At 48.3% G+C, this 26,139-nt stretch overlaps 2 protein-coding genes across 3 annotated transcripts in view; one reads left to right on the top strand and one right to left on the bottom strand.

Annotated features, from left to right (window-relative positions):
* vegfc (vascular endothelial growth factor c) overlaps positions 1–13,923 on the top strand; it is a 17,615-nt gene extending 3,692 nt beyond the window's left edge. Inside the window, exons 2-7 of the mRNA XM_084688038.1 lie at positions 4,005–4,215; positions 4,580–4,770; positions 6,515–6,654; positions 10,162–10,286; positions 11,965–12,286; positions 12,966–13,923. Of these exons, the coding sequence (XP_084544164.1) occupies positions 4,005–4,215; positions 4,580–4,770; positions 6,515–6,654; positions 10,162–10,286; positions 11,965–12,286; positions 12,966–13,074 (1,098 nt within the window). The 3' untranslated portion in view covers positions 13,075–13,923. The remainder of the gene's footprint in view (positions 1–4,004; positions 4,216–4,579; positions 4,771–6,514; positions 6,655–10,161; positions 10,287–11,964; positions 12,287–12,965) is intronic.
* A 6,732-nt stretch (positions 13,924–20,655) lies between these two features.
* Positions 20,656–24,861, bottom strand: naf1 (nuclear assembly factor 1 homolog (S. cerevisiae)). 2 transcript variants are annotated; one of them, XM_084686291.1, is made up of 9 exons: positions 24,777–24,861; positions 23,852–24,382; positions 23,641–23,764; positions 23,420–23,513; positions 23,239–23,321; positions 22,831–22,991; positions 22,680–22,731; positions 22,402–22,516; positions 20,656–21,424 (listed from the first exon to the last, which is right to left on the bottom strand). In XM_084686291.1, the coding sequence occupies exons 2-9, from the start codon at positions 24,274–24,276 to the stop codon at positions 21,036–21,038; spliced, it is 1,443 nt and encodes a 480-aa protein (XP_084542417.1). In that variant the 5' UTR covers positions 24,277–24,382; positions 24,777–24,861; the 3' UTR covers positions 20,656–21,035. The 2 variants fall into 2 exon arrangements, with proteins under 2 accessions (XP_084542417.1, XP_084542416.1); XM_084686290.1 differs by having other exon boundaries at positions 23,852–24,411; positions 24,777–24,836.
* Positions 24,862–26,139: the final 1,278 nt, after the last annotated feature.

Below are 26,139 nucleotides of genomic sequence, written 5' to 3'. Positions count from 1 at the left end.
CCTCTCTCTCTCTCTCTCTCCCTCTCTCTCTCTCTCTCTCTCTCTCTCTCTCTCTCTCTCCCTCTCTCTCTCTCTCTCTCTCTCTCTTTCTCTCTCTCTGTCTCTCCTCTCTTCTATAAGTAGCAGAGGCCTCACATGTGTTTTACTACTCAGTAGCAGGAGCTATCCATCACTCCCCTGTTAGACCCAGGGCTGATTAGACAGGACAGGGTCTGCAGTGTGTGTGCGTGAGTGTGTATGCTCGTTCAGGTTCTGGAGTGTGACCTGCATATCTGGTGTAAACATACACACAGACACACACACACAGACACACACTCCTCAGTTTACACCAGGGCTGCCAGCCTTAACCACAAATCTCCAACATCAACTGTAATGTTATGGGCTGAGATTCTGACAAATATATACACGTGTGGCGCGTGCCGCTTTGTGTGTGTGAGTGTGTGTAAAATCATGGAAGCCCTGATTGTACAGTAATGACTCTGTGGTGTGTGTTATGGCCTGTGGTTACTGTTAAACTAACATTGTGGTGCTTCCCCTACAATAGCATCACTGTAGCATGACATCAAAGTAGCATCACAGTGGCATGACATCACTGTGGCATCACAGTAGCATGACACCACTTACTTTAAAATTAAAACACTATTCTGATTCTGACTGATTCTGACATCACAGTAGCATCACAGTAGTCCTGTAGCACCACACCCGCACAGAAGCACCACAATTATAGTATGACATCACAGTAACATTACACCACTTAAGCTTCACATCATAATAACATCACAATACTGTGACATCAGACAGGACCCATAAACATACCCAGCTCTGGAGGAGCGTCTCCTTCGCTCTATCTCTCTCCTCTATCTCTGGATGTCACTCTCTCTCCTCTATCTCTGGATGTCACTCTATCTCTCTTCTCCATCTCTCCATGTCACTCTATCTCCCTCGTCCATCTCTCCATGTCACTCTATCTCTCTCCTCTATCTCTGGATGTCACTCTCTCTCCTCCATCTCTCCATGTCACTCTATCTCTCTCCATGTCACTCTCTCTCCTCCATCTCTCCATGTCACTCTCTCTCTCTCCATGTCACTCTATCTCTCTCCATGTCACTCTCTCTCCTCCATCTCTCCATGTCACTGTATCTCCTCCATCTCTCCATGTCACTCTCTCTCCTCCATCTCTCCATGTCACTCTCCCCCCTCCATCTCTCCATGTCACTCTATCTCTCTCCATGTCACTCTATCTCTCTCCATCTCTCTCCATGTCACTCTATCTCTCTCCATGTCACTCTATCTCTCTCCATCTCTCGTCATGTCACTCTCCCCCCTCCATCTCTCCATGTCACTCTATCTCTCTCCATGTCACTCTATCTCTCTCCATCTCTCGTCATGTCACTCTCCCCCCTCCATCTCTCCATGTCACTCTATCTCTCTCCATCTCTCCATGTCACTCTATCTCTCTCCATCTCTCCATGTCACTCTATCTCTCTCCATCTCTCCATGTCACTCTATCTCTCTCCATCTCTCCATGTCACTCTCCCCCCTCCATCTCTCCATGTCACTCTATCTCTCTGCATCTCTCCATGTCACTCTATCTCTCTGCATCTCTCCATGTCACTCTATCTCTCTCAATGCCTCTTTCCGTCTTCCCATTTTTCACCTGCATTTTCCATTCCTCCCTCTCATCTCTCCCTCTCCCACATCTCTCCATTCTTCTCTACATCCCTCCATGACTTTCTTCCTCTCTTCATTTCTCTCCTCTATTTGTCCCACAATGACTCCCTTCATATCTCTCTCCATCTCTCCCTTCATCTATCTCCTCCACCCCTTCTTCCTCTCCTGGTTAAGGTTCAGGTCAGCACTGCAAGTCCAGCAGAACATAGCCAGTCTCTCTCAGAACCTCAGAACCTCAGAACTGGTCCTCCTGGAACCATAAATATAGATGAAACCAAATGTATGGACCAGCTGTGTGTGTGTGTGTGTGCGTGAGAGAGAGAGAGAGAGAGAGAGAGAGAGAGAGAGAGAGAGAGAGAGAGAGAGAGAGAGAGAGAGAGAGAGAGAGAGAGAGAGAGGCGGTATTCATCTCTGCTTTGTCTTTGCGGGAGATCCTGTGTTTGACAAGATTTAGATTGCAGTTGATCTCATTAAAGTGATGTTTTATTTATCATGGCGCAAATAGAAAACATAAAATATTCCTGAGTGTGTTATTAAATTGACTGACAATCGCGGTGACCTCAGGCTTAGAACCTTTCTCTCCACCATCACTGACTCTGATTGGTATTTATTTTTACTCAATCTTTATTTATTCAAACAAAAAATCTAATCAAATCAAAATGCCTGCAGAGGGATAGTATTTTATTATTTTGACTCTGTCTTATTGATTCTGACTTTGTTTTTGGAAAACCTAGGCGAACGGAAAAATCCTGTCAGTTAGCTTGGCGCAGTGGGAAAAGTTTTCAGAAGGAATCACATTCATACAAGTTACCGAGAAATATCTTAATGTTGTTAGAATTCCCCTGATTCTGTGTGTGTGTTCAATTTCAACTTTTACATTTATTTGCCATTTGTTACAATTACAGGCACACTGGAAGTTTGTGTGTGTGTTTACATATTCAGTCAACAGCACATACAGACTGTAGCTGTTGTCTGCTCAGTGATTATCAGTGGGTCTGAGACAGCAGGTTCAATTCAAACAGGCGCTTGTGTGTGTGTGTTCGCTCAGGTGAGTGGTATTCCAGACTTCTGTTACCTATGAGGAACATCCGGATCTTAACTTATCCAGAGAAGAAGAAAGGGAGGAAGAGAGAGGTGAAGGGTGCAGGGGGGGGTTGGGAGGGGGGTACAGAGAAGAGGAAGACATAGAAACAGACTGAACTGATATTATAATTTTGCAACATGACTGTTCGCCGCCAAATATGTGGTCTCTCCCCCCCCTCCCCCTTTCACTCTCTCTTTCCCCTTCTCTCTCTCTCTCTCTCTCTCTCTCTTTTGTTAGAGAGCGATCATTGTGCAGTGTATTTGTAGAGGACAGAGCAGACACTGAGTCACGGCTGGCCTCCGTCCTGGTGGTCTGCATCAGCACAGGCCGTACTCCCTGTCTGTCACACAGCAACAATGGGCCCTATTCCTGTTCTCGTGTGGTTCCATTGTGCTTTACATCAGGTTTATTTGGATCTGAGTTTGTTTATAGTCTGTGTCTGTCTCGAAAGCAGATTTATGACGTCAGAGACTCATATTTTTCCCACGGTGGTGAAGCTGGGAACATGCGAACGTGTTGGTATATGCCTTTCGACACACACACACACTGACCGTATGTGTGTGGTGTGTGTGTGGTGTGTATATGTGTGGTGCGTGGGACATCTAGCAGCATTGTAACAGAAAATGGATATTTCTCCTCTGCTCCCTCCCTCCAAACTATGTACAGTGGGATTTGAACCTGTGACGCATAGATCTGGGGTCAAATGCTCTACGAGCCACACCTATCACTCCTTCCCTCCAACCCAACCCTCTTCGTTTTCAACTCCTTTCATTCCCAGCCTCTCTTCCCTCATTCCATCCGTAACCCATCCTCCTCTCCTCCCTCCCTCCCTCTCTCTCCATCTCTCTCCTCCCCTCTTCCCCCTTTCCATCTCTCTCTTCCCTCCATCCTTTTCCTCTGCCCTCCACCCCTAACCTCTCCTCCGCCCTAACCTCTCCTCCTCCACTCCTAACCTCTCTTCCGCCCCTAACCTCTCCTCCTCCGCCCCTAACCTCTCCTCCGCCCCTAACGTTTCCTCTCCTCCTCCGCCCCTAACCTCTCCTCCGCCCTTAACCTCTCCTCCTCCCCTAGCCTCTCCTCCTCCGCCCCTAAACTCTCCATCTCTGCCCCTAACCTCTCCGCTCCTCCTCCTAACCTCTCCTCTCCTCCTCCTAACCTCTCCTCCTCCCCTAACCTCTCCTCCGCCCCTAATCTCTCCTCCTCCTCTTAACCTCTCCTCCTCCTCCTAACCTCTCCTCTCCTCCTCCAGGAGGAGCCAGACGTGGAGCTGCAGCTGAGGTCGGCAGGAAGCGTGGACGAGCTGCTCCGCCTCGTCTCCCCCGGTTACTGGACCGCCCTCAAGTGCCGCACCAAACGCGGCTCACGCTTCCATGCCCCCAGCCACGCCCACTCGTCCGAGACGCGCACCGACGACCCAATCACCTTCGCCGCTGCCTACCTCAACATGGACGTGCTAAAGAGTAAGAGACGATCCTGGTCTTGATTGAACTGTCCAGGGAGCATCAGTGTCTAGCTTAGCATCCCTCCAGTGTTTAGAATCTCTGGTCTGTGTATAGCTGTCTGATAATAGTGGTTTTAGCTAGCTTCTTGGTCATGAGACTACAACAAGAGTCCCATTGGTACTGTTTTTGACAGTAGAATTGTAGACCCCTGTGGTCCTACAGACTGTAGTCTATGTGAGGGATGCAGGGTATAATAATATCATCATTGTCTTATGGGGTGAATTTGGAGTATCGTGTATAGTTTAGGGTGTTGTGTGTGTTTTGGGGTGTTGTGTGCGACTGTGTTAACGCGTGTCGTCCTTCCTGCCACACTGTCCCACAGGTATAGAGACTGAGTGGAGAAAGATCCTGTGCATGCCCAGAGAGGCTTGTTTAGATGTGGCCAGGGAGTTTGGCGCGCCCACAAACACCTTCTATAAACCCCCCTGCGTGTCTGTCTACAGATGTGGAGGGTGCTGCAACAGCGAAGACCGCCAGTGCATGAACATCTCCACCTCCTACATCAGCAAGACGGTGAGGGGGTGTGTGCGTTTGTCTGCGTGTGCGTTTGTCTGTCTGCGTGTGTGTGTGTTACACGTTCTGTAGGACGATCTCCAAGGTGACCTGAATCAGGCTTGCTCCCCCCTGCAGGACACACTAGATAGGATGTGCGCTGAGTCGCTGTAACAATAGCCCAGCACTGGGGGCGGAGGACTGGATTTGCCTCCCAGAGCGGGGGGGGGGGGGGGTCAGGCACCGTTTAAACAGGCTGGAGATGATGAACTGGTCTGTACCGTAAGGAGGGAGGGGGGGGGCTTCTGCCAGGGCATTGTTACTTGTTACTGGCTGTTTCCTTAAGGGAGGGAGGAGGAAAGGGGGAGGGAGGAGGAAATGAAGTCTATTGTAGAGTACATTAAGACGGGGGTGGGAGGAGGTGGGGGGAGGCAGAGGAAGGTATGGGTGGGGGGGGTGGAGGGAGGGTTAGGAAGCGCCACTCCCCTACTGTTACTCCTACTGAGGTGGGAGAGGATGGAAGAAATGAGAGAGAGAATCTTCTGTGCGTCATGCTTTGCCCGCTATGTGACACCCATTCCACCCATCTATTTCACCTATTGTTCATCTTTTCACTCTCTTTTCCCTTTCTCTATCTCTCTCTCTTTGTCCCTCTCTCTATCTCCCTCTCTTTCTCTTTCTTTGTCTCTCTCTCTCTCTCTCCCTCGCTCCCTCTCTCTCCTCTCTAAGGATGAAGGTTCACTCACTCCTTTCCTCTGACACTGACTAAGCCTCCCTAAGTTATATCTGCTGGGGTTTCAGTGGTTATGTGGAGGCTTGGAAGTTTCCGGACTGTTCTACTGGATGCAGTTACAGTTCTTGCAGTTTCTGGTAGCTGTTGTCAGGTTGTTATGGGGTTGTAGTAAGGTTGACATAAGGCTTTAAAAGGCTTGAAAGGATGTTATAAAGCTTTAAAAGGGTTGTAAGGTTGTTATAGGGTTATGAGGTTGTTACACGGTTGATATAGAGTCATAAGGTTGCCGTTGGGTTGTCGTAAGGTTGTGATAAGGTGGTTGTAAGGTTGTCATAGGGTTGTGCAGGTCTGAGGCTTTGTATGCGTTGCCTGAAAGGAAAGCTGCTCAGTCTGGCCCAATCCTGGGAGGTTGTGATCCCTGGCTGCCATGGCAACCAGCGTTCCGGGTCAGGGAGACTCAGATTTAATCACCCTGGAGAGGAGAGACCGGTCTAATACCTGGAGAGGAGAGAGACCGGTCAAATACCTGGAGACTCACTGGTTTATTAAGAGGTGTCTGTGTTGAAGTGAGGGGAGACTTGGTCAGTGTAATCCCCAGCTGTCAGCTGAGGGGTTATTTAAGTGAAGGATTCTGGATGCAGGTCAATGAGACTGTGTCAGTGAGGTTTTCTATTCACACCATTACTGCTCCAGAGCCTAAGGGCTCACGGTTATCACAGCCTCTCCTCTCCAACAGCAGTCTTTTACTGGTGTTGATTAAACCAGGGAGGGAGAGAGGGAGGGGGGAAGGGGGAGGAGGGAGGAATAGAGAAAAATGAGGGAGGGAGGCAGGGGAAGGGGGAAGAAGGAGAGGAGAGGAAAGGAGAGGAGAGGAAAAGGAGGGAGGGAGGGAGCAATGGATGCATGAGATTATTATTGTGTATTTAAGGTACTGTTTGACTGCAGCCTCAACTAAAAACTTGAATGATTCTCTTTATGCCCTTCTTAATTTATCTTTATATCTCTTTCCCCCCCCTCCCCCTCACCTTACAGCTCTTTGAAATCACAGTTCCTATAACCCAGAACATAAAGCCTGTCACCATCAGTGTAGCCAACCACACTCAATGTCGGTGCCTCTCCAAGCTTGACGTTTACAGACAGGTCCACTCCATCATAAGAAGAGCCCTGCCAGAGTAAGTACACACACACACACACAAGCATGCACTCACACACACACATGTGCACTCACACACACACATGCGCACTCTCTCACACATACACACACGAGTATGCTGGGATTCTATAATGCTGACACTCTTTGGAGTGTGTGCGTGCGTGTGTGTGTGTGTGTGTGTGTAGGGGTATGTGTTTCTTGGCTGAAGTGTTCTACACAGGATATACATGTTCCTAATGGATAATTAGCTTGGACACCTATATTTCCTGTCCGTTGTTGACAGTTTCCTGTCTGTGTGGTGCTCTGGGCGGGGCCAAGAGGAAACACTTTGCAGGAGGTCCTAATGACCTCTCCGTCTGTGTGTGTGTGTGTCCCAACCACTTCAGGGTGTGAGGGAAAGTTCCAAGTTTATAGTTTATGTAACAGGTATTGTTCAGACCTCAAGCAGCTTAATATAATACACTCTGCTGCTAAGACCTTACTGCTGGAGCAGCATTCACCTGCAGAGAGGAGAGAAGGAGGGGAAGGAGACGGGAGAGGGAGGGAGGGAGGGTGGGAGGGGGAGGAGGAGGGAAAAAGAAGGAAAGAGGACAGGAGGAGGAGAGGGAAATGAGAGAAGAGGCGTTTTGACGTTTATATCAACGTCCGATGGGTTCCAGAAACATACGTTACATTGTCATGGCGACTAGTGGATAGAGTTTCAGGACAAAGCGCTGTCTAGCTGAGCTCTGTTTCTCTAGGTGACGTGTGTTATCTGGAATGCACACTTCATAGATCTGCCTTGTAAATCGGTTGACATGGGGGGGGAGTGAGAGGTAGGAAGAGAGTGAAAGAGGTAGAGAGAGAGAGTGAGTGAGGAAGTTGGAGAGAGAGATAGCGAGAGAGGGGGAGAGAAAAGTTTGAGAGAGATGGTGAAATCTCACACCCACACACCCACCCAGCAGTAGTCAAACGGAAAACATGTTAGGTGTCATGGGTAAGTCACATGTGTTGGTGGAGTTATCGTGTCTATCGATCGTCTGCACTTGCATCAGAACGCACACGTATGGTGTGAATTATACAAGGTGCACCAGCACATGGTAGTCATCACTATCTCTCTATCCCTGCCTCCCTCCCTCCAACACTCTCTTTCTACCCCCACCCTCTCCCTCCTTCTCTCTTTCTCTCTCCCTCTCTCCCTCTCTCCCCCCTCTCTCTCTTCCTCTATAGCCCCAGTAGAAGGTAGGATGGTAATTGAGAACACATTGTCGATCTGGAACGTGCACATTCGTCTCCCAGCCGTCTCCGAATGACTTTAGCAATTTGTTTTAGTCCTTGCCGGCAGTCAGAATAGTCCCCCCCCACACCACCACCACCGCCTCCACCACCACCTTCCCCTCTCCATCCCCAACCACTCAACTCAACAGTTACAAACACATTAGAAATCCACGCTGTCTAAACACACTGAGAGCAGGGTTGGTTCTGCTTTTTATGCAGCTGCTGTGTTTACAGCTTAGCAGACACATTCACTCATATCTCAGTTCTTATGTAGCTCTGTGGTCTTATGTATGTTCAAGTTGTGATGTAGCTCTGAGGGACCTATTCTACCCCCCACTCACCCTCCTCACCTTCCTCACCCTCTTCCCCCTCCTCACCCTCCTCACCATGACCCTCATGCTCACCCTCATCCCCTCATCCCCCTCTCCCTTAACCTTCCCTCCAAGCTTCTCCTTTCCCTCTCCCTAAAGCCCCCTGAACACACACACACCTGAACATGCACACACCCAAACACACACACCTGAACACGCACACACGCAAGCACACACACACACCCAAACACACACACACACAAATGACAGAATGTTGTAGCAGGGTCATACATCAACCAATAACTACCTCTGAAGACTGAACTTAGAAGAGGAAGTGAGAAGGAGGGGGAGGAGGAGGAGAAGAAGGAGGAGAAAGAGGAGGAGGGGAGGGGGAGGAAGAGGTGAAGAAGGAGGAGAAAGAGGAGGAGTGGAGGGGGAGGAGGAGGTGAAGAAGGAGGAGAAAGAGGAGGAGGGGAGGGGGAGGAAGAGGAAGAGCGGAAGGGAACTGTTGTTTGACTTTCAAGAGAAAATGTAGCAAGTTTTCTAGACTGTTCATTCAGGGCTCACCTATGACTGGCATTTCCTCAGGACAGGGTGAGGAGGGGGAGGGGAAATAGGGTAATCATGAGAGAGAGAGAGAGAGAGAGAGAGAGAGAGAGAGAGAGAGAGAGAGAGAGAGAGAGAGAGAGAGAGAGAGAGAGAGAGAGAGAGAGAGAGAGAGAGAGAGAGAGAGAGAGAGAGAGAGAGAGAGAGAGAGAGAGAGAGAGAGAGAGAGAGAGAGAGAGAGAGAGAGAGAGAGAGAGAGAGAGAGAGAGAGAGAGAGAGAGAGAGAGAGAGAGAAATTTGGGGAACAAGGAAACTAATTGAGAGAAAGAAAGACAGAAAGAGAACAAAAAAAAGAAGGAATGTAAAACTAAAGAAAGAAAGGAAGAATAGTTGAGATCAGGTCTCACTATGACATTATTGCCAGGCTTTTTGTAGAAGGTGCGCTTGGTTTGACTCTATGGAGTCTGGGCTGCCCTGGAGCTTGAGCTCTGATAACATCGACAACAGACCAAAACAAGCAGCCCTATTTAGGTCTGGCTCGGGTCTGGAAGTGTGTGAAACTTTCTGTCCACAACTATCAGTCACTTAAGTGTGTGTGCGTGTGTGTGTGTGCCATGTGGTTTTTATAAGATGGTCAACCCTGCCAGCCCCAGCATGTGTATAGAGTTAGACTGAAAATAGAACAGAACTCCTCTCTCTTTCTCCTCTGTCAATTTTGTTTCTTCTTGTGCCCTTTTCCCCTCCTCTCTCTCCTCAGCTTCTCATCCCTGCATCTCTCTTATCACCTCGTTCTTCCTCCTCCCTTTTCTCCTCTCCCTCCTTTCTCTTATCTGACAGCATCAGCTCTGAGGGTTTATCTCTTTGATGGGGATGAAGAGGAGGAGGAGGAAGAGGCGGTGTTTGTTTGTTAGGTCACCGTTTCATATCTTTAGATAACATTATGTCATAAAAACCTACCGATTGACTCATCCAATTAGGCCATCTAAGAATGCCTTTGATCTTCTACTGGGGAGTAGCTGGACCTGCAGTGGAATGGCAGCGTCATATTGGACAAATGTGGCTCAGTGGAAGATCATTTGACTGCAGGTCAAGAGATCACAGGTTCAAAGCATCTGCTAAATGAATGACATTATTAGATGACATCCTCAGGATGAACCCCCTGAAGTGCACTTGTGCTCTGGTGGTAACTGTGTGTGTGAAGTGTGTTCCTGGTTGGTGGTAGATAACTGCCCAGGGTAATGGCTTTGTCTGGCCTCATCCATGTGTGTTTGTGTTAACAGTAACGGCTGTGTTTGAGTGCACGGTTATAACGGCTACTGTGTGACTCTAAAGGCAATGTAACGGAGGCAATTAGAGGAGGCTTATTGATGATATTTAATTGATTTGAATCACCCATGGTCCCTCCCCTGCAGGTGCCCAACAGCCAATAGGACGTGTCCTCGTAGTCTGCGCTGGAGCGAGCGTTTCTGTAGATGTGTACCCCAGCTGGACACACATCCTCCTTCATCATCATTCCCATCCTCGCAACGACACCCTGGTGAGTATTCCAGTAGTCACACTCACAGTGTGTGTGTGTGTGTGTGTGTGTGCGCTTGTGGGTGGGTGTGTTTTGGGTAGAGACGTATATCACTATCTGCAGTCTGACCAGAGATTTCACACTTCCCACACAGACACACACACACTCAAACACACAGAGACACAGACAGACACAAGTCAGTACTACACACTATTTCACTCTGGAGGTGAAATAGTTGGAGGTGAAATAGTTGTTTTTCACCATCTACCATGCTGCCAGCTCTACACTGATGTCATACTTACAATCAGATGAACTTTAACCCCTCCCTCCCCAATCCAGGGCCCTCCTCCCTCATCAGATAAGCCCTACACAAGCTCTCTGATAAGAACACACAAACACACACACACACACACTCCATGACTCGAGGTTGAGGTGAGAAAGGGATTTTGTAGTTGAGTTTGAGGTGTGAAAGCTCGAGGTTGAGGTGGTCTGTGATCTCTGAGCTGTCGCTGCTGATGATGGATGGTGCTGGTCTCGCCTGAACCTGCACATTCATCATCACAGACACCCACACACCATCAAACACACACACCCACACACACACACACCATCAAACACACACACCCACACACACACACACCATCAAACACACACACCCACACACACATACCATCAGACACACACACACACATCATCAGACAAAAATCATCACACAAAAACATCATCAGACACACACATCACGTATCATCGATCAAACAGTATATCCCATAATAGTCATCAGATTCCTCAGAGGAACTGCTGATAGGAACAGGAACAGCACCAGCAGAAGCACGTAGTCACCGTAGTGACGGCATGGTTTATAACCCGAGAGAAACCGCATGTTGTTTTAAACTCCAGATTCAACACAACCTCCCATAAACAAGACAGCAGCGTTTTTAGACAAACTGACCCAGCAGAACGCCTTGTCTCTCCCTCTCGCTCCCTCTGTTATCGGGGCCTGTTGATCAGTAAACAAACCAACACAAACTACAGGAATGCAGAGCAGACGCCAGACAGATCTCTCTGTAAATATCTCCCTGCTTGCCTCCTTGTCTCTCTCTCACACACTCTCTCTCTTTTTCCTTCTCTCTCTCTCTGTCTGTGATGGAGCTTGTTCTCCAAAAGTGAAGGGGTAACATCTGGTGGAGCTGCTGGGGGCTGGATGGAGAGATGGATTCTGTCCCAGGAATGTCTCACTACATACTTTACCTATGATGTCAGGAAACAACTGTCCACTTATAGACCAGCTTACATAAACCCTGGAGGACCCGCGCTCACACACACATACAGACACACAAGCACACACACACACATACACACACATACACACACACTAGCACACACACACTGCACCGAGACTTCCACGAAATCCCCAGCATCAGATCTGCAGTCTGCACATATCCGAGGGAGGATGTATAAACACTACAGTTTCCTGATGGGAGGTTCAGCCTGATACAACATCATGCCTAAACATGGCAGTGATGTCATCTTAACGGGACTGGGATGTCCTCTTAATGCAACGTTGAAGTCTTCTCCATTACCATCTCAGTAACTCGGTCAGCTGCAACATCCCAATGCTGATTCAAGAGCTGATCCGTTTCCTGTTGTCTAGTCATCTTGCTGACATCTTATCCTGTCCCTCCCCCTTCCCCTTTCCCAGCTTTATTCGATGAGGACCTGTGTGGTCCAGACAGAGAACTGGACGAGGAGACCTGTCAGTGCGTCTGTCGCCGGCCCCCGGGGGGCGTGGCCTGTGGCCCGCAGCGCCACCTGGACAGGAACACCTGTCAGTGCGTGTGCAAGGCCCCGCCCTCGTCCTGCCCCGCCCACTACACCTTCAACAGGGACACATGCGGCTGCATCTGCACGCGCTCCTGCCCCCGCCACCAGCCCCTGGACCGGGCCCGCTGTGTCTGCGAGTGCAACGAGTCACCAAACAGGTGCTTCCTGAAAGGACGCAGGTTTCACCAGCCTACGTGCAGGTACGAAGGGGGGAAGGGAGGGCATGGGGGGGAGGGGAGGTGAGAAGAAATGGAGCGGGTGGAGGGCACAGGGAGTAGGAAAGGGGACAAGGACAGAGAGAGAGGGGGTGCTGGGGGAGGGGGGGTACGAGAAGGGAGGGAGACTGGAGGGCATATAGAGAATGAGGTATGTGACCATTTATGAACGTGTGCATTGTGTTTAATTTTTAAGTACTGTAGACACATGCACTCTCTCTCTCACACACACACACTATTGTGCGCACACACACACACTAATACTCCAGCACACGCATATACACACTTCCACTTTACAGCTCTGAAAAACTTTGACCCATGACTGTAATACAAGACTTCTGACTGACCGGACCTGCCAATAGAAACTTATGGCTGCCAGTTAACCATTTCCTCTTTAGCACCGACCCCCACTCCTGCCCACACATACAGACACCCCACCCCTTCATAGGTGACCCTGTCTGACCTTGTAGAGCATGATTGATGACCATGACAGACCAGTCAGTATCCAGTGTCTGAACTGGGTCCAACAAGGTCACTATGTCTAAGGAGGGTCCGGTCTAACACCTGGAACGTCTCTTTCTCTCATTCTCCATCTCGCTCTGTCTCTCTTGGTCTTTCTCTCTCTTTCTCTGTCTCTCCCTCCCTCTATCCCTCCATCATCCAGTTGTTTCAGACCTCCATGTGATGTGAGGAAGAGGAGGTGTGAGCAGGGGTACTACTTCAGTGAGGAGGTGTGTCGCTGTATACCCACATACTGGAGAAGACTGGACTAGCCCTGGGAGCCCAAGCCAGCCAGCCACTCCAGCCACCACCACAACACACCATGGAGGATGAGAGAGGGGGGGGGGATGAGCTGGTGGTGACCAGAGTCTCCAGAAGCAGTGGTGAAGATGGCCAGATACAGGCAGGATGGAAAGGTGTGGAGAGACTGAGAGAGTGGGTTTGTCTCGGGGGTTTGGGGGACGTTTTGGGGGACGTTTTTGAGAATTAAGACCCCAATTGTCACAGCCTGATCCTCCTACAGACTTTGAAGCTAGAGACTGTGGTTTTAAACGTGTTTGTCATGTTGTATTATGGTTTTTATTTGTTGTTATAGATATTGATTATATAATTTATTGCCACCAAATGTTGTTTTTTCAACTTTATTCTTCTTCATTGCAATATCAGTCTTTTCCAAGAAAATACACTGTGATCATTATTTTTGTATCAAGTGCTGTCCCTTGAAATGAAACATAATTTGTATTATATAATGTTAACTTATTTCTAACCTGGTATATAATGTTGAATTGTAGTGATAAACCTTTGCTGAAGTTCAACCAGGAAGACATCACATGATCACTGTCCAGGAAGACCTAGCAGAACAGACACCATCACATGATCACCAACCAGGAAGTCTTCTTGGCGTTCACCCAATCACTTCATTAACATCAACCAATGAGCTTGAACACCTGTCAGGTTAATATGGCGGCTCACCTGTGTTAGTTTCCTGTTACTGGCCCCTGCCCACAGATCCCTGACCTCTGAATGGGGGAGGGGGGGTACGGTCTTCATCCCCTATTTGGACTAGCTATGCAGAATATTTCTATATCATATTTTTATACAATAAAGCATTTGAACGTTGACGGTGTGTCTCCTGGTTGAAAGTGTTTGGCTGTAAATACGTATTGTGCACGATCATATCATCATCATGTTGACAGATTATATTATCTACACAGGCTCAAAAGTGTCAATTTCTTGTGAGTGGGAAGAACTGTGTATTGGATGAATGTTCTGGAATGGATGCTGAATGGGTTAGAATGAATATGGACGCTTCCTTGGTTTGTAAAGAGACCAGAAAAAACTTTGTGAAAAAGTGAGGTTTGATGTCTAGGTTGAAGGGGAAATAAGGAGGGAAAATGTGGAGGACGGAGGAGGCAGGGGAGATGGGCGGCATGAGTGTCTGGGTTTATTTGACTTGAGAGTTGGTGTGACTTTATCTGGCTGTGGGCCTAGAGTCTGTGTATGTGTGTGCGCGTGTGTGTATGTGTACCAGCCAACTAGCTACCCTCCTGTCACCACTGTGAGGGATCACACACACACGGTAATAGATGTTTGTTTATAAGCTACAGAGCTCGTGCTATAACACACCTGAAGTACACACACACACACCTGCCAGACATACACAAATACTTGATACACAGACAGTCACTCACAGCACTTTAACTTTAAACATAATAAATCATGGGTTATTTCTTGTCTGTTTGTGTTGTGGTTGCGGCTCTGAGGTATACTAGATGTCTTCGCTTACGTGGATTGCCTTCCATCTTGGATCTCCTGCGCTCTTGTGTGTGTCTCTCTGGCTGAACTCAGGAGAGAACAACTATGTGACCGTTAACCGTGAAAACACAACCTGCTAACCAGAACCAGACAGAGGACATGGAGGGAACGAAAGGGAGGAGGAGGAAGAGAGACGGAAAGAGGAGAACAGGGAGGGAGGGATAAAGAAAAAGTGAGGGGGAGGAATGGACAAAGAGAGGGAGGGGGGGGGGATGCGAGAGGGAGGAACAGAGAGGGAAGGTAGATGGAAAGTAAACATGTCTTTCTTTCCATGTTGAGCTGTCTGGCCTGTTTGACTTTCTGACCGTGATTTGCGGTCACAGTTAGGTTCCGCCGTATCATGGTCGCCATGGGACCCAGCATCCGTTTGGTGTTTGTGTGTTTCACCGAGCGAGAAACCAAAACACACGTCTGGACAGAGGTCTAAATAAACCTGCTTGTTATTTCTGGTTGTGTGTACGTGTGTGTTTCTGCAGTTGAATCTTTCCTTCCTGTTATGTGTAAAGCTTGTTTAAGGTGAGAATCACAGGCCTCGGTGCAGTCTGCAGTGGGACACAGACACGTCTCATAGAAAAACATAAATAATTCTATCATATAAATATACAGTATATAGTACAATGAAATGATACAAATTAGATTACCATTAGGAATCCAAAGCTAAGATAGTCAGACAGTCATAACATTTGGACAGGCAGATACGTGATATGGTATAACATTGTCTGTGTGTGTGTGTGTATATGTGTGCGGTCTGAGAGCTCTGTACAACCTTTACCATCCAGTATTTTGTAACAGGTTGTCTGTCTGTGATGTGGTGTATTTCTTTCATTGTACCAGGTGGTCAGTCTGGTCTTGTACCAGGTGGTCAGTCTGGTATTGTACCAGGTGGTCAGTCGGGTCTTGGATCAGGTGGTCAGCCTGGTATTGTACTAGGTGGTCAGTCTGGTCTTGTACCAGGTGGTCAGTCTGGTATTGTACCAGGTGGTCAGTCTGGTCTTGTACCAGGTGGTCGGTCTGGTATTGTACCAGGTGGTCAGTCTGGTCTTGTATCAGGTGGTCAGCCTGGTATTGTACTAGGTGGTCAGTCTGGTATTGTACTAGGTGGTCAGTCTGGTATTGTACCAGGTGGTCAGTCTTGTCTTGTATCAGGTGGTCAGCCTGGTATTGTACCAGGTGGTCAAACTGCTGTGTATGAACCCCTTGCTGGTCCCTGGTGCTGACACCTCTGCTGGTCCATCTCAGCTGAGAATGTCCTCCCTCCCTCCTGCTACAGTGACTACTGGATCCATACAACATGTCAGTCTCCTTGAAAATGGCCCAATAATGTCTCATTGTGAGCGGTTAGGTTACAGACCTGGCCTGGCTCTAAGGAGTTGGTGAGCTGCACGTTAGTGTTCCAGTGAGACAGTTTAACACGAGCCTTCAGCCATGTCTGGGACTTGGAAGAGAGCGTGGTTGTGTGTGTGTTGTGTGTGTGGGAGTGTGTGCGCTTGTGTGTGTGCATGCAGGCGTGCGTGTGGTTGGTGAGTGTGTGCCAGGGAGAACAGGAGACTGTCTCTGATCCTTGCCTGTGGGAAAGGGAAACCATTAAGGGGTGAAAAATTAATCTGCAAAGTAAAAAACAGAGGATGTGGACCTTGGCAAAGGCAGGAGAGAGAGGGGGAGAGAGAGAAAGAGAAACAGAAGGAGAAAGGGAAAGATTTTTTGTCTGAATGCGTACATCCACCTGTGAAGAAAACAAATAATTAGTTGTGACCTCCTCCCCTTCTCACAATGGCATGAGAGTTTGTGTCAAATCTGAACTGCTTGTATTGTTTCCTGTTTTGAAAATGTGTTCTTCTGTGGCAATTTTGATAACCTGTTATAAAAACCATTAGATCTAGGCTGAGGCTAGTTCCGGGCTGAGGCTAGTTCTGGGCTGAGGCTAGTTCCGGGCTGAGGCTAGTTCCGGGCTGAGGTTAGTTCCGGGCTGAGGCTATACAAAGAACAGCAGTGATTGACAAGCATACAACGTTAACATGTGGGATCCTAACTGCTAATCCGTTTAGAAATGTATCAATCACCGCCGGCAAAGATATGTTTCCCAAAAGCCTATTAGGCCGCGTTCACACTTGACTTCTTTTTTTTTTAAAGCGCTGACTTCAGCGCCTTTTTACATGCAACCCTATGGGAAAACAAAAACTTTTTTTTTTTTTAAGCGCTGAGCCCGACGCCTTTTTGAGTTCAATTTTCTCAACTTTTCAGAAAAAAGCTTGGTGACGTCAAGCGCCTTTTTGACAGCTGACCAATCACGTGGAGAGTAGGTACGAGTGTACCTTTCCTAGTAACCTAACTTAGTTACCAGGCTATGGCTTGGGCTATGGCTCCTCAAACGCCAAAGCTAAAGCAAGTAATGGCATTTTATCGGCCATAGTAGCTAGCTGGCAATAAGTAACCAACGGAAAATAACGGATAATAATGTATCGCTAGACCATAGGATTCCCGTTCAAGTTACAAAATTCTCGTTAGAAAAAGGCGCTTGACGTCAACCAAGCGCTTTTGTGAAAAGGCGTTCAGAAGGCGCTCAAAAGGCGCTGAAGGCAGAGCTTTAAAAAAAAAAAAAAAAGAAGTCAAGTGTGAACGCGTTTCACAGTTTAGTTTAGTTTTTGGACTGACAGTCAGACTGACCCAAAAAGTGAACCGACCTATCTGGCATTAGCCTGAACTGTCCAATGGCCAGTCCGAGACAGGTCCAGGGTGTGTGTGAGTTTGAAGGGGGGGGGGGGGGGGGGGGGGGGATACGATATTACAGCCAGTGATCTTCTTGCCAAGATAAGAACCTCTTTAAACCAATTATATTTTTGGATCGTAAAAAAATCTTTTGATTAAACGTCCAAATACACTAAAATTGCTCAGCATGAAAGCTTTGAATCTGTGCAGTAGACAGTGATAAGGCTGAAAAAACACATTTACAGCCAAGCCAAACCAGCCATCCATTTACACAGAAACATAGCCTTGTGGAGAGGGACAGAATACTACTGCAGGGGTATATTACATTACACTACAGTTTACTGCTCTTATAACAGAGCTGTGTGTGTGTGTGTGTGTTTCTCATATCCATGCTGTCAGCAATATTCCTGGTTGTCTGATGGTTTTCTCTTCAATAGAACAGAGCAATGCGAGAAAAAATTATAGAACTTAGGAGATCCAGAACAAAACAGGGGAGAGTTCTACAGCAGAACAGAGCAGAGTTCTGCAACAAAACAGAGGAGTGTTCTAGAACAGAAGCGAAGAGTGTTCTAGAACAGAAGCGAGGAGAGCTCCAGAACAGAACAGAGAAGAATACCAGAACAGAACAAAGAGTTGTGCAGCCCAGCTGGTGTTTGGAGGGAGGCGTGCGACGTGTTTACGAGGGGGCGGGCTACAGCCTGTAAACAGCCTCCATGCATTGTTGTTTTTATTACTTCTGCTGCCAATTGTTGGAGTCGAGGAGGAGAGGAGACACTCCGCCACTCTGCTTGTTTGTTCTACTAAAAAGACTTTTACAGTCTGCCCTACTCTCTCCCACTCCTTCTCCCCTTTCCTCTTCCTCCCTCCCTTCCCTCCTTCCCGTCCCCCTCCCTCCCCCCTATTCTCTTTCTCTACCTATTACCCCCCTCTCTTCTTCCTTTGTCTCCCTCTATTTCTCCTACTTCACTATTCATCCCCTTTCGCTCTCCTTTCCCCTCTCTCTGTACTTATGTCACCCTCCCTTTCTCTAGTTGGAGCAGTAATATTAATCAGTAGAATTTAATATGCAGAACCCCAAGTTAGTAACAGGGGGGGCCGGGGGGGCCGGAGGGAGGGGGTACGACATCTTTCTCGGCCCGTTGTTCGAATCCGTAACGTTCCTTTACCATTGCACTGTGTTGTGAGCTCATCTCCGTGGTTACGCCTCGTCAACAACAAATCTTGACGCACGCAAGCTTTTTTTTTAAGGATTGCTAACGTCCTCCCTTTCCTGTTCCCCTTCCTATACCCTTCTCCACCCTCCTCCTCTTCCTCTCCCCTTTTAAACCTCTCTTTTTCTTCGGCCTTAATCCTTCTCTTCTTCCTTTTACTCTACCTTCACCTCAATCTCCATCACCCTCCTCCGCTTCCTGTCCTCTTCTCTTCTTCCTCTCCTCCTCCTCTCCTCCAGGATGTGTAGGACGAAATTGGCAGGGTAGATAAGCAGTGTGGCACAGAGGTGTTCTCACAGTCTCACCCTGTATAGCGCTTTCCTGCTATTCAAATGCAGCATGACTTATGACCTGGAGGAGTGTGTGTGTGTCTGTGTGTGTGTAAATGAGTTGTGTCTGGTACTTACAACAACAATGGAGGGTTCATGAAGTGTGTGTGTGTTGCTTCTCGCCCTGATTATTTTCCTATGATAATCTAATAATTTAAGGTCCTACGACTGGTATATTTCTATTAATAATCTTTCTTCTGAGTTTATTTGCCTGACTGATATTGAATTAAACATGCAGGATCATACTGAAATACAAACCCTGACTCTAGGTTCAGTGGTGCTGTGCTGCTGTCTGAGCTGGCAGAGTTTCTGAGTGTGTAGGGCCAGGGGTCCCTCTGGTTGTAAACCAAGATGGAGCTCTGTAGAGTTGGTGGAAAGCTGTTTGTACTCTCTGTGGGTGTGCGAGTGGAATGGAGTACAAAGGGGTGCGGACAGACTTTGATACTACTGACACTACTGGGGATGATGATGATCGCTTACATTCATGGCCACATAACAAATAGGAGAAAGGGGGGGAAAGGAGATTGAAAGAAGGTGTGTGTGTGTGTGAGAGAGAGGAACAGAGAGAGAGAGAGAGTGAGAGTCAGAGAGAGTCAGAGAGAAAGAGTCAGAGAGAGAGAGAGTCAGAGAGAGAGAGTCAGAGAGAGAGAGAGAGAGGGGGGGGGGTAAAGAGAGAGATCTGAAAGGAACTCCTGGAATGTCCCCATGGTGCCGTCATCAACGGTGACTTCCATTCAGTTCAAACTGCGTAAGTCCCCACAGAGCTCCACACACACACACACACACACACGCACACACATGCCTAAAGCAGCAGGGCAGATGAGTCACAGCTGGAACACAATGGCTGACATTGGATCTGTTCCTCTTTATTTAAGGACAAACACATATAAACACCTGTTTGACCTTGTTGGCAGTCTGTGACAATGGCATATTTTCCACATTTTTGTGTCTTTTCCTCTGTGTTTCTACCTCCCCGAATTTGTCCCTTTCTCTTCACCCCCCCCCCCCACCCCACACATACACAGGCATAGACAACCCCACACCTCCCCCTCCCCTCTCCTCCCACACTCTCTGTTCACTGGGTATCTTTAGACTGTTTTACTCTCCTGACTCCATCCTCCTCTACATCTCTTCTTTCTCCCTTTCCTCTCTTCATCCATATTATTTGGACACTTTTATGCATAAAACAGTCAAGTTTAAACCAGAGTGTTGTATATTTCTCCGGGCTCTGTGTGTGTGCAAGTGTGTGTGTGCCTGCAGAACAAGAAACTCTCCAATCTAGACCCACAGAGCTACCTTCACTTGTTATTTTCCAGTTATTTTCCCAGATTAGATCAAGCCGTCTGAATGCAAATATTTGCCCACGCAGTAATTACATAACGAATGTGCAGCAGCCAAGGCTGCAGGCTACCAGACAGGGATCTGGGAGGTGAGAATGCCAACCCGGTTCCCCCAAAACAACATTAATTCTTTACCCTCCTCTGTCATCCGCTCTGCCTCTTTTCTCGCTCTGCCTCTTTCGATGGAACTGGAATGCATCACCGAGTCGGACACGGTGCTGGATGTGCGCCCCCCTGTGGTCATGTAGGATAGTCAAAGCAGGAATTATCTTGGTACTTGTTTTGGCTAAACTTCTCAACGTTTACCAAACGTAAAATGTTTACAAACATTTAACATTGTTTAACTGTCTCTATAATCAGTCACTCCTGCAAGATGAAAACACACCAACTACTGGCGGTGTTGCAATGACCCAGTTAATCCACAAGATGGCACACTACAAATCTGACACCTGTTACCAGAGAACAGTTTTTATACTTCACTGCAGAAAATAACAATTGTAGCTAATGAGAAGTTTCATTTCCCAAAAATACATGCTGATTTTATTATTGAGAAGTTTTATTTTACAGTCCTTAATTACAGCCCTCTGCAGAGGACGTAGAAAAAAAAATCCAATCAATCAAAAAACCATGATACACAGACCAAACCATAAAATACACATTTTATCCAAGCATGATACTAATTGTGGAGTCAAAGGTGGAGAATATCCACACAGAAACTAAAACTGAATACAACAATAAGAACCTATGATATATTTATTGGCCGTGTGCGTGCACATGCACGTGTGTGTGAGTGTGCACGTGTGTTTTTCTGTGTGTGTGAGTAGCCTGAGGCTCACTGCCCAGGTGGAGGAGGTGGGGGAGGAGGGGGGAGGTGGGAAAAGGGGAGGTTGTGGTAGGGAGGCCAGGTAGGGGGAGGGCCATAGTGGGGGAAGCCCTGGGGTTGGAAGGGGGGAGGGTAGGGGCAGGGAGGGGGCAGGTACTGGGGGTGGGGGTTATAGGTGTGTGGAGGTGTATGTCCATGGTGTGCGTGAGGGTGTGTGTGAGGGTGTGTGTGAGGGTGTGTGTGAGGGTGTGTGTGAGGGTGTGTGTGAGGGTGTGTGTTCATGGGGGGGCCCTGGTGATGGTAGAACAGAGTCCCTTCACGCCGTGGTGCGAAACCCCTGTGGTCTCGCTGCTGCAAAGGCCTCTGGGATATTGGTGGTCGGCCATAGAGGTCACCACCTGGAGGACATTGAGAGAGAGAGAGAGAGAGAGAGAGAGAGAGAGAGAGAGAGAGAGAGAGAGAGAGGTAAAACACACGTATGTAACGGAATAAACGCGTGTGTATGAGGGGCAGGTTATGTGTTTTACACCTAACCCTTCGATGCCATCCTCCTGCGATTAAAGCGCCTTTGAATGTATAATCCAGTATGATAGGATGTTACATAGGCCTGGCATCATAATAACCAGAACAGCCGTTTCCTCTTTACTCTTACGACCGCCAAGCAAGCAAGCAAGCAAGCAAGCAAGCAAATGTGGGGAAAAGACAAATAACACCATTAGGATTCAACAAGCTTCCCTACAGAGTCCAGCCAAGCTGCTGGGCCTAAATGCTCAATCCACACGCACACACACGCACGCGAAGGCACAGCCAGTCACTGAATCTGAACATCCTTCACACCAACAGCAAAGATCCAAAGCAAGACATTTTTATAATAAATTGCTAGTTGCAAGCTCGGTGCAGGGATGAAGTTAATCTCCCCGATTTTAATACTATGGACAGTGCAGCACCTACACACAAAAAGTTGCACAATCTATGGTTCAGGAACAACAGCTAAGCAATAGTCACATGCATCTCAGGCAATTATTTTGTTGTATTTGCTATATTTCTGGACCCACTGTGGTGCCAGGCCCGGCTAGAAAATATAAATTAAAACCATCAACCTTAATTCTAACCAGGCCAGCAGAGCCTCTACTGGCACTGACAGCCAGCACAAGGTGGGACTGACCTGGGGGAGGGAGGGACTGACCTGGGGGAGGGAGGGGCTGACCTTGGGGAGGGAGGGGCTGACCTGGGGGAGGGAGGGGCTGACCTGGGGGAGGGAGGGGCTGACCTGGGGGAGGGAGGGGCTGACCTGGGGGAGGGAGGGGCTGACCTGGGGGAGGGAGGGACTGACCTGGGGGAGGGAGGGACTGACCTGGGGGAGGGAGGGACTGACCTGGGGGAGGGAGGGGCACGGCGTCCGCTGGAGGGAAGTCTCTCTTCTTCTGATTCTTTTTCTTCTTCTTCTTCTTGGCCATGTGCTCGGTCTCGTCATCACTGAAGTCCAGCTCCTGGGGGGGGGGGGGGGCGTGAGAGAGCAGGTGACGAACAGAGGGAGGTAGAAAGGAGAGCGAGTGTGTGTATGTGCACGTAGGAGAGCGAGTGTGTGTATGCAAGTGTGAGTGCGTAGGAGTGTGTGTGTGTGCGTGTGAGTGTGTGTGTGAGTGTGCTCACCTCAGGAGGAGGCTCCTGGTCATTCTTCCAGGAAGCATCAGAACCTTTCATCCTGAAACAAAGACACATCAGACAGTTGTCGACTGCGTAGCGTCTTAGCTGTTAGTCTTGGCATCTAAATCTGTGTGTGCGCCCCTGTGTGTGCACGTACTGGCGGAGCTGCTCTATGAAGATGTACTCTGTGTAGTCCTGATGGGCGGGGCAGCAGTAGAGCGTCTGCTGCAGCTGGAGCTGCTTCTGGGTGATCTGCTCCTCAGAGTTAAACCTCAACACATAGAACGGGCTGAGCACCGGGCCAAACACCTCAAACACCTGGGGGGTGGAGAGATGTAGCCGAGGAAAGAGGGATGGGGTCAGAGAGAGAGCGAGAGAGAGAGAACAGAGGAGAGAGAGAGAGGGATGGAGCAGAGGGGAGAGGGATGGAGAGCATGGGGGGGGTCAGAGAGAGAGAGAAAGGGAGGGAGCAGAGAAGAGAGGGATGTGAGAAGAGGAACCAGAGTTCTTGTCCATTCGAAAAAAACATGTCCAGGTGGAACCTCTTCTGTGTGGCCCCGCCTACCTTGCCCATAGCCTGCCTATCAGAGTTGAATATGACGCTGTCCTCCTTCAGGGGCGGGGTGTCCTTCAGAGATTGGATGATGACTGGCCAAGAGACAGGAAGAGGTTAGAGACAAGAAGAGGTCAGAGGAGAGAGAAAGCCATCTTGTGTGTGTGTGAATGAGTGTGTGTTTGTGTCACACCTAGCTGTTGGATGATGCTGGACACGGTTCCCATTGGCTGTAGCTCCGACCCCTCAGGGAGGATAATGCATATCTCCTCTACTGCAGGCAGGTCCTACACACACACACACACACACGCGCAGTAAGAAACAATATACAGGTTATATCACACAACCATGTAGGCTACATATATACCACACATCATCTACTAGGACACAATGAGAACACAGGCGCACACTCACCTCAGGCAGGACCTCATCGATGGTTCTGATAGGGACGGGCTTCCTCTCCTGGCTGAAGCCTTCGTCGTCATCGTCATCCTCACCCAGCACAGCGGCCAGAGTCACACAGGAGGAGGAGGAGTCACTGAGGAGGAGGAAGATGGGCAGGAGGTTTTGGTGATGCAGAGAGAGACTACTGTAGAGCTGTGTGTGTGTGTGTGTGTGTACCTACCTGTCTGATGATGAGTCCTCGGAGATGTAGCCCCCCTCTTTCTTAACACACACATCATCCTTTTCCACCAACATCACCTGAGTGTGTGAGTCGTCAAGCGGGAGTGTGTGTGTGTCTGCCTCTGTTTCTGCAGTGTGTGTGTCTGCCTCTGTTTCTGCGGTGTGTGTGTGTGTGTCTGCCTCCGTTTCTGCGGTGTGTGTGTCTGCCTCCGTTTCTGCGGTGTGTGTGTGTGATAGTCCGTTTGTAACGTGGGGGTTTTCAGGGTGAGAGGCCACCGTCACCTCCATGTCATCATTATCGTCTTCTGACTTTACTGACGTCACTTCTACTTCTGCACCATCTGCAGTCCTGTTCTCAACCTCATCGATCTCAGGACAGTCTGCTTCGTTACAACCGCCGTCCGGTATGCTCGCGGGTTGCTCCATGCCCGTGGTTTTTTCCGTTTCCAGGGACGGTGTCGAACAGCGTGACGGTGTCGAACAGCGTGACAGAGTCTGGTCGGTGTCCGTTAGTGTAGTGATTCTAGTGACTCTGTTAAAGGGTACTAAGTTAAGGCTTTGCTGGACAAAATAAAACGGACAAGGTTTGTTAACTTACTAGTTTACGGTCTGTAACAATGTACCTCAGCGGCCCAACAGGCTCTAAGGCCAAAAAATTAACTGTTAACATGTTATCGTGGCTAGACAATTACTTAAACCATATAAAACATTGGACTAACGTTATCTAGCTAATTAACCTTGTTAAAACCACAGCAAACTGGAACACAGCTTTAGCTATCTGTTTGTTCCTGTCTGCTACACAGTTGCTTTAATAACGCCGTATCTAACTCGTCCACGTAAACCAAGCATGAACGTTTCTAACAACCTATAGGGACACATCTTAATTCAAACATAATGTTTCGACTTCAGATTAGAATGCAGCTCACCTCGTTGTCTCTTCTTCTCCAGTTGACCACACGTGGAAATATGTTATCGTTGGGTACTTCCGGGTGTGCGCCTCGCACAACCTGGGCTTTCGCAGCGTGAAAGTAAAAAAAAAAAAACGGCCTGTGCGTAACACCACTTTAATCCACAAGAGGTCGTTAACACCATGGTTAACAAGACACGGTTCCCCCATGTCCCTGAATCGGAGCGCTGAACTGTAATTATATCAATCGCCACGGGGTGCCGAAACTCCCGTCTATCACCATTCAGTATCAGACACATTTTTAATACACGTGTTCCGATCATTTAATTTCACAAGAGAATCACTACCCAAGTAGAGCTCGCGTTTTCGGCAAATGTTTTTGTTCGAGCTGTATGTGATTATGATGACCGTGTCTGCCATAGGCATTGTCTTCAAAACAGTGTGAGAGCAAACCTCAGCATCATGTTATTAAGGCTGGTCTGGTGCACTCCCAGAAGAGACCACGATATTGCTTTTCTGTTTGTCTTCCCTTTATCCCCTCTCTGTCCCTCCATCCATCCATCCATCCGTCTCCTTATCCAACTACCCCCTCCAGGAAGCAGAGTGTGTGTACATGTATGTGTGTATAAAGTTGTGTGTCAGTGTGTGTGTGCAGTGTGTGTGTGTCAGTTTGTGGAGTTGAACTGCAGTTCATTGGGTTGCCTCTCCCTAGTTCAATAGCTTCATGTAATATGCAGGCAGGACCCTGTGAGCTCAGTTCGTCTGCTACAGAATGTGCAAATGACTGGAAACACTGAGATGGAATTAGCATATTTGTGCATAAGTACTGCCCCCCCTTCGCTCATACTCCTTCACTTCTACCCACACTCTCTCCCCCACTTTCCCTGGTTCTCTCTCTTTCTTTTTTCATTTTCCGCATTGAAGCAATAGGAGGTGCTATTGCCAGGTCTCCAGGACAGTTAAGTAAACTCCTCGTGTGTGTGTGAGCCATCAGCTGCAATCAGAGTTAGACTGTCAGTCAGATGGTCAGAGAGGGAGAGAGAAAGAGAGAGAGAGAGAGAGGAAGAAGAGAGAGACAGTCCTGGCACACACAGGAATCAATACTTCTGACAGTTATCACTGATGTTGATGTCTCTCTCTCTATCTCACTCTCTCGCTTTTTTTCCTCTGTACCTCATTATTATTGGATAATAGACATCACATTCCACCCACACACTGATGTTGAATGTGAATATTTCTCTGGTTTGGCCTGTTCTACCTGGTCATCCATCGACACCAGAGAGACACACCTCACTCACAGAAACACCTCTAACTCCAAACCCAGACACCCTCTCAAGCTCCAAAGTGTGTGTGTGTTTGGAGAGTGTGTGTGTGTGTGTGTG

This window comes from Hypomesus nipponensis, chromosome 22, assembly GCF_054491055.1.
Source record: "Hypomesus nipponensis isolate SF chromosome 22, ASM5449105v1, whole genome shotgun sequence".
NCBI lineage: Eukaryota > Metazoa > Chordata > Actinopteri > Osmeriformes > Osmeridae > Hypomesus > Hypomesus nipponensis.
This window is presented reverse-complemented; position numbering and strand designations above follow the sequence as displayed.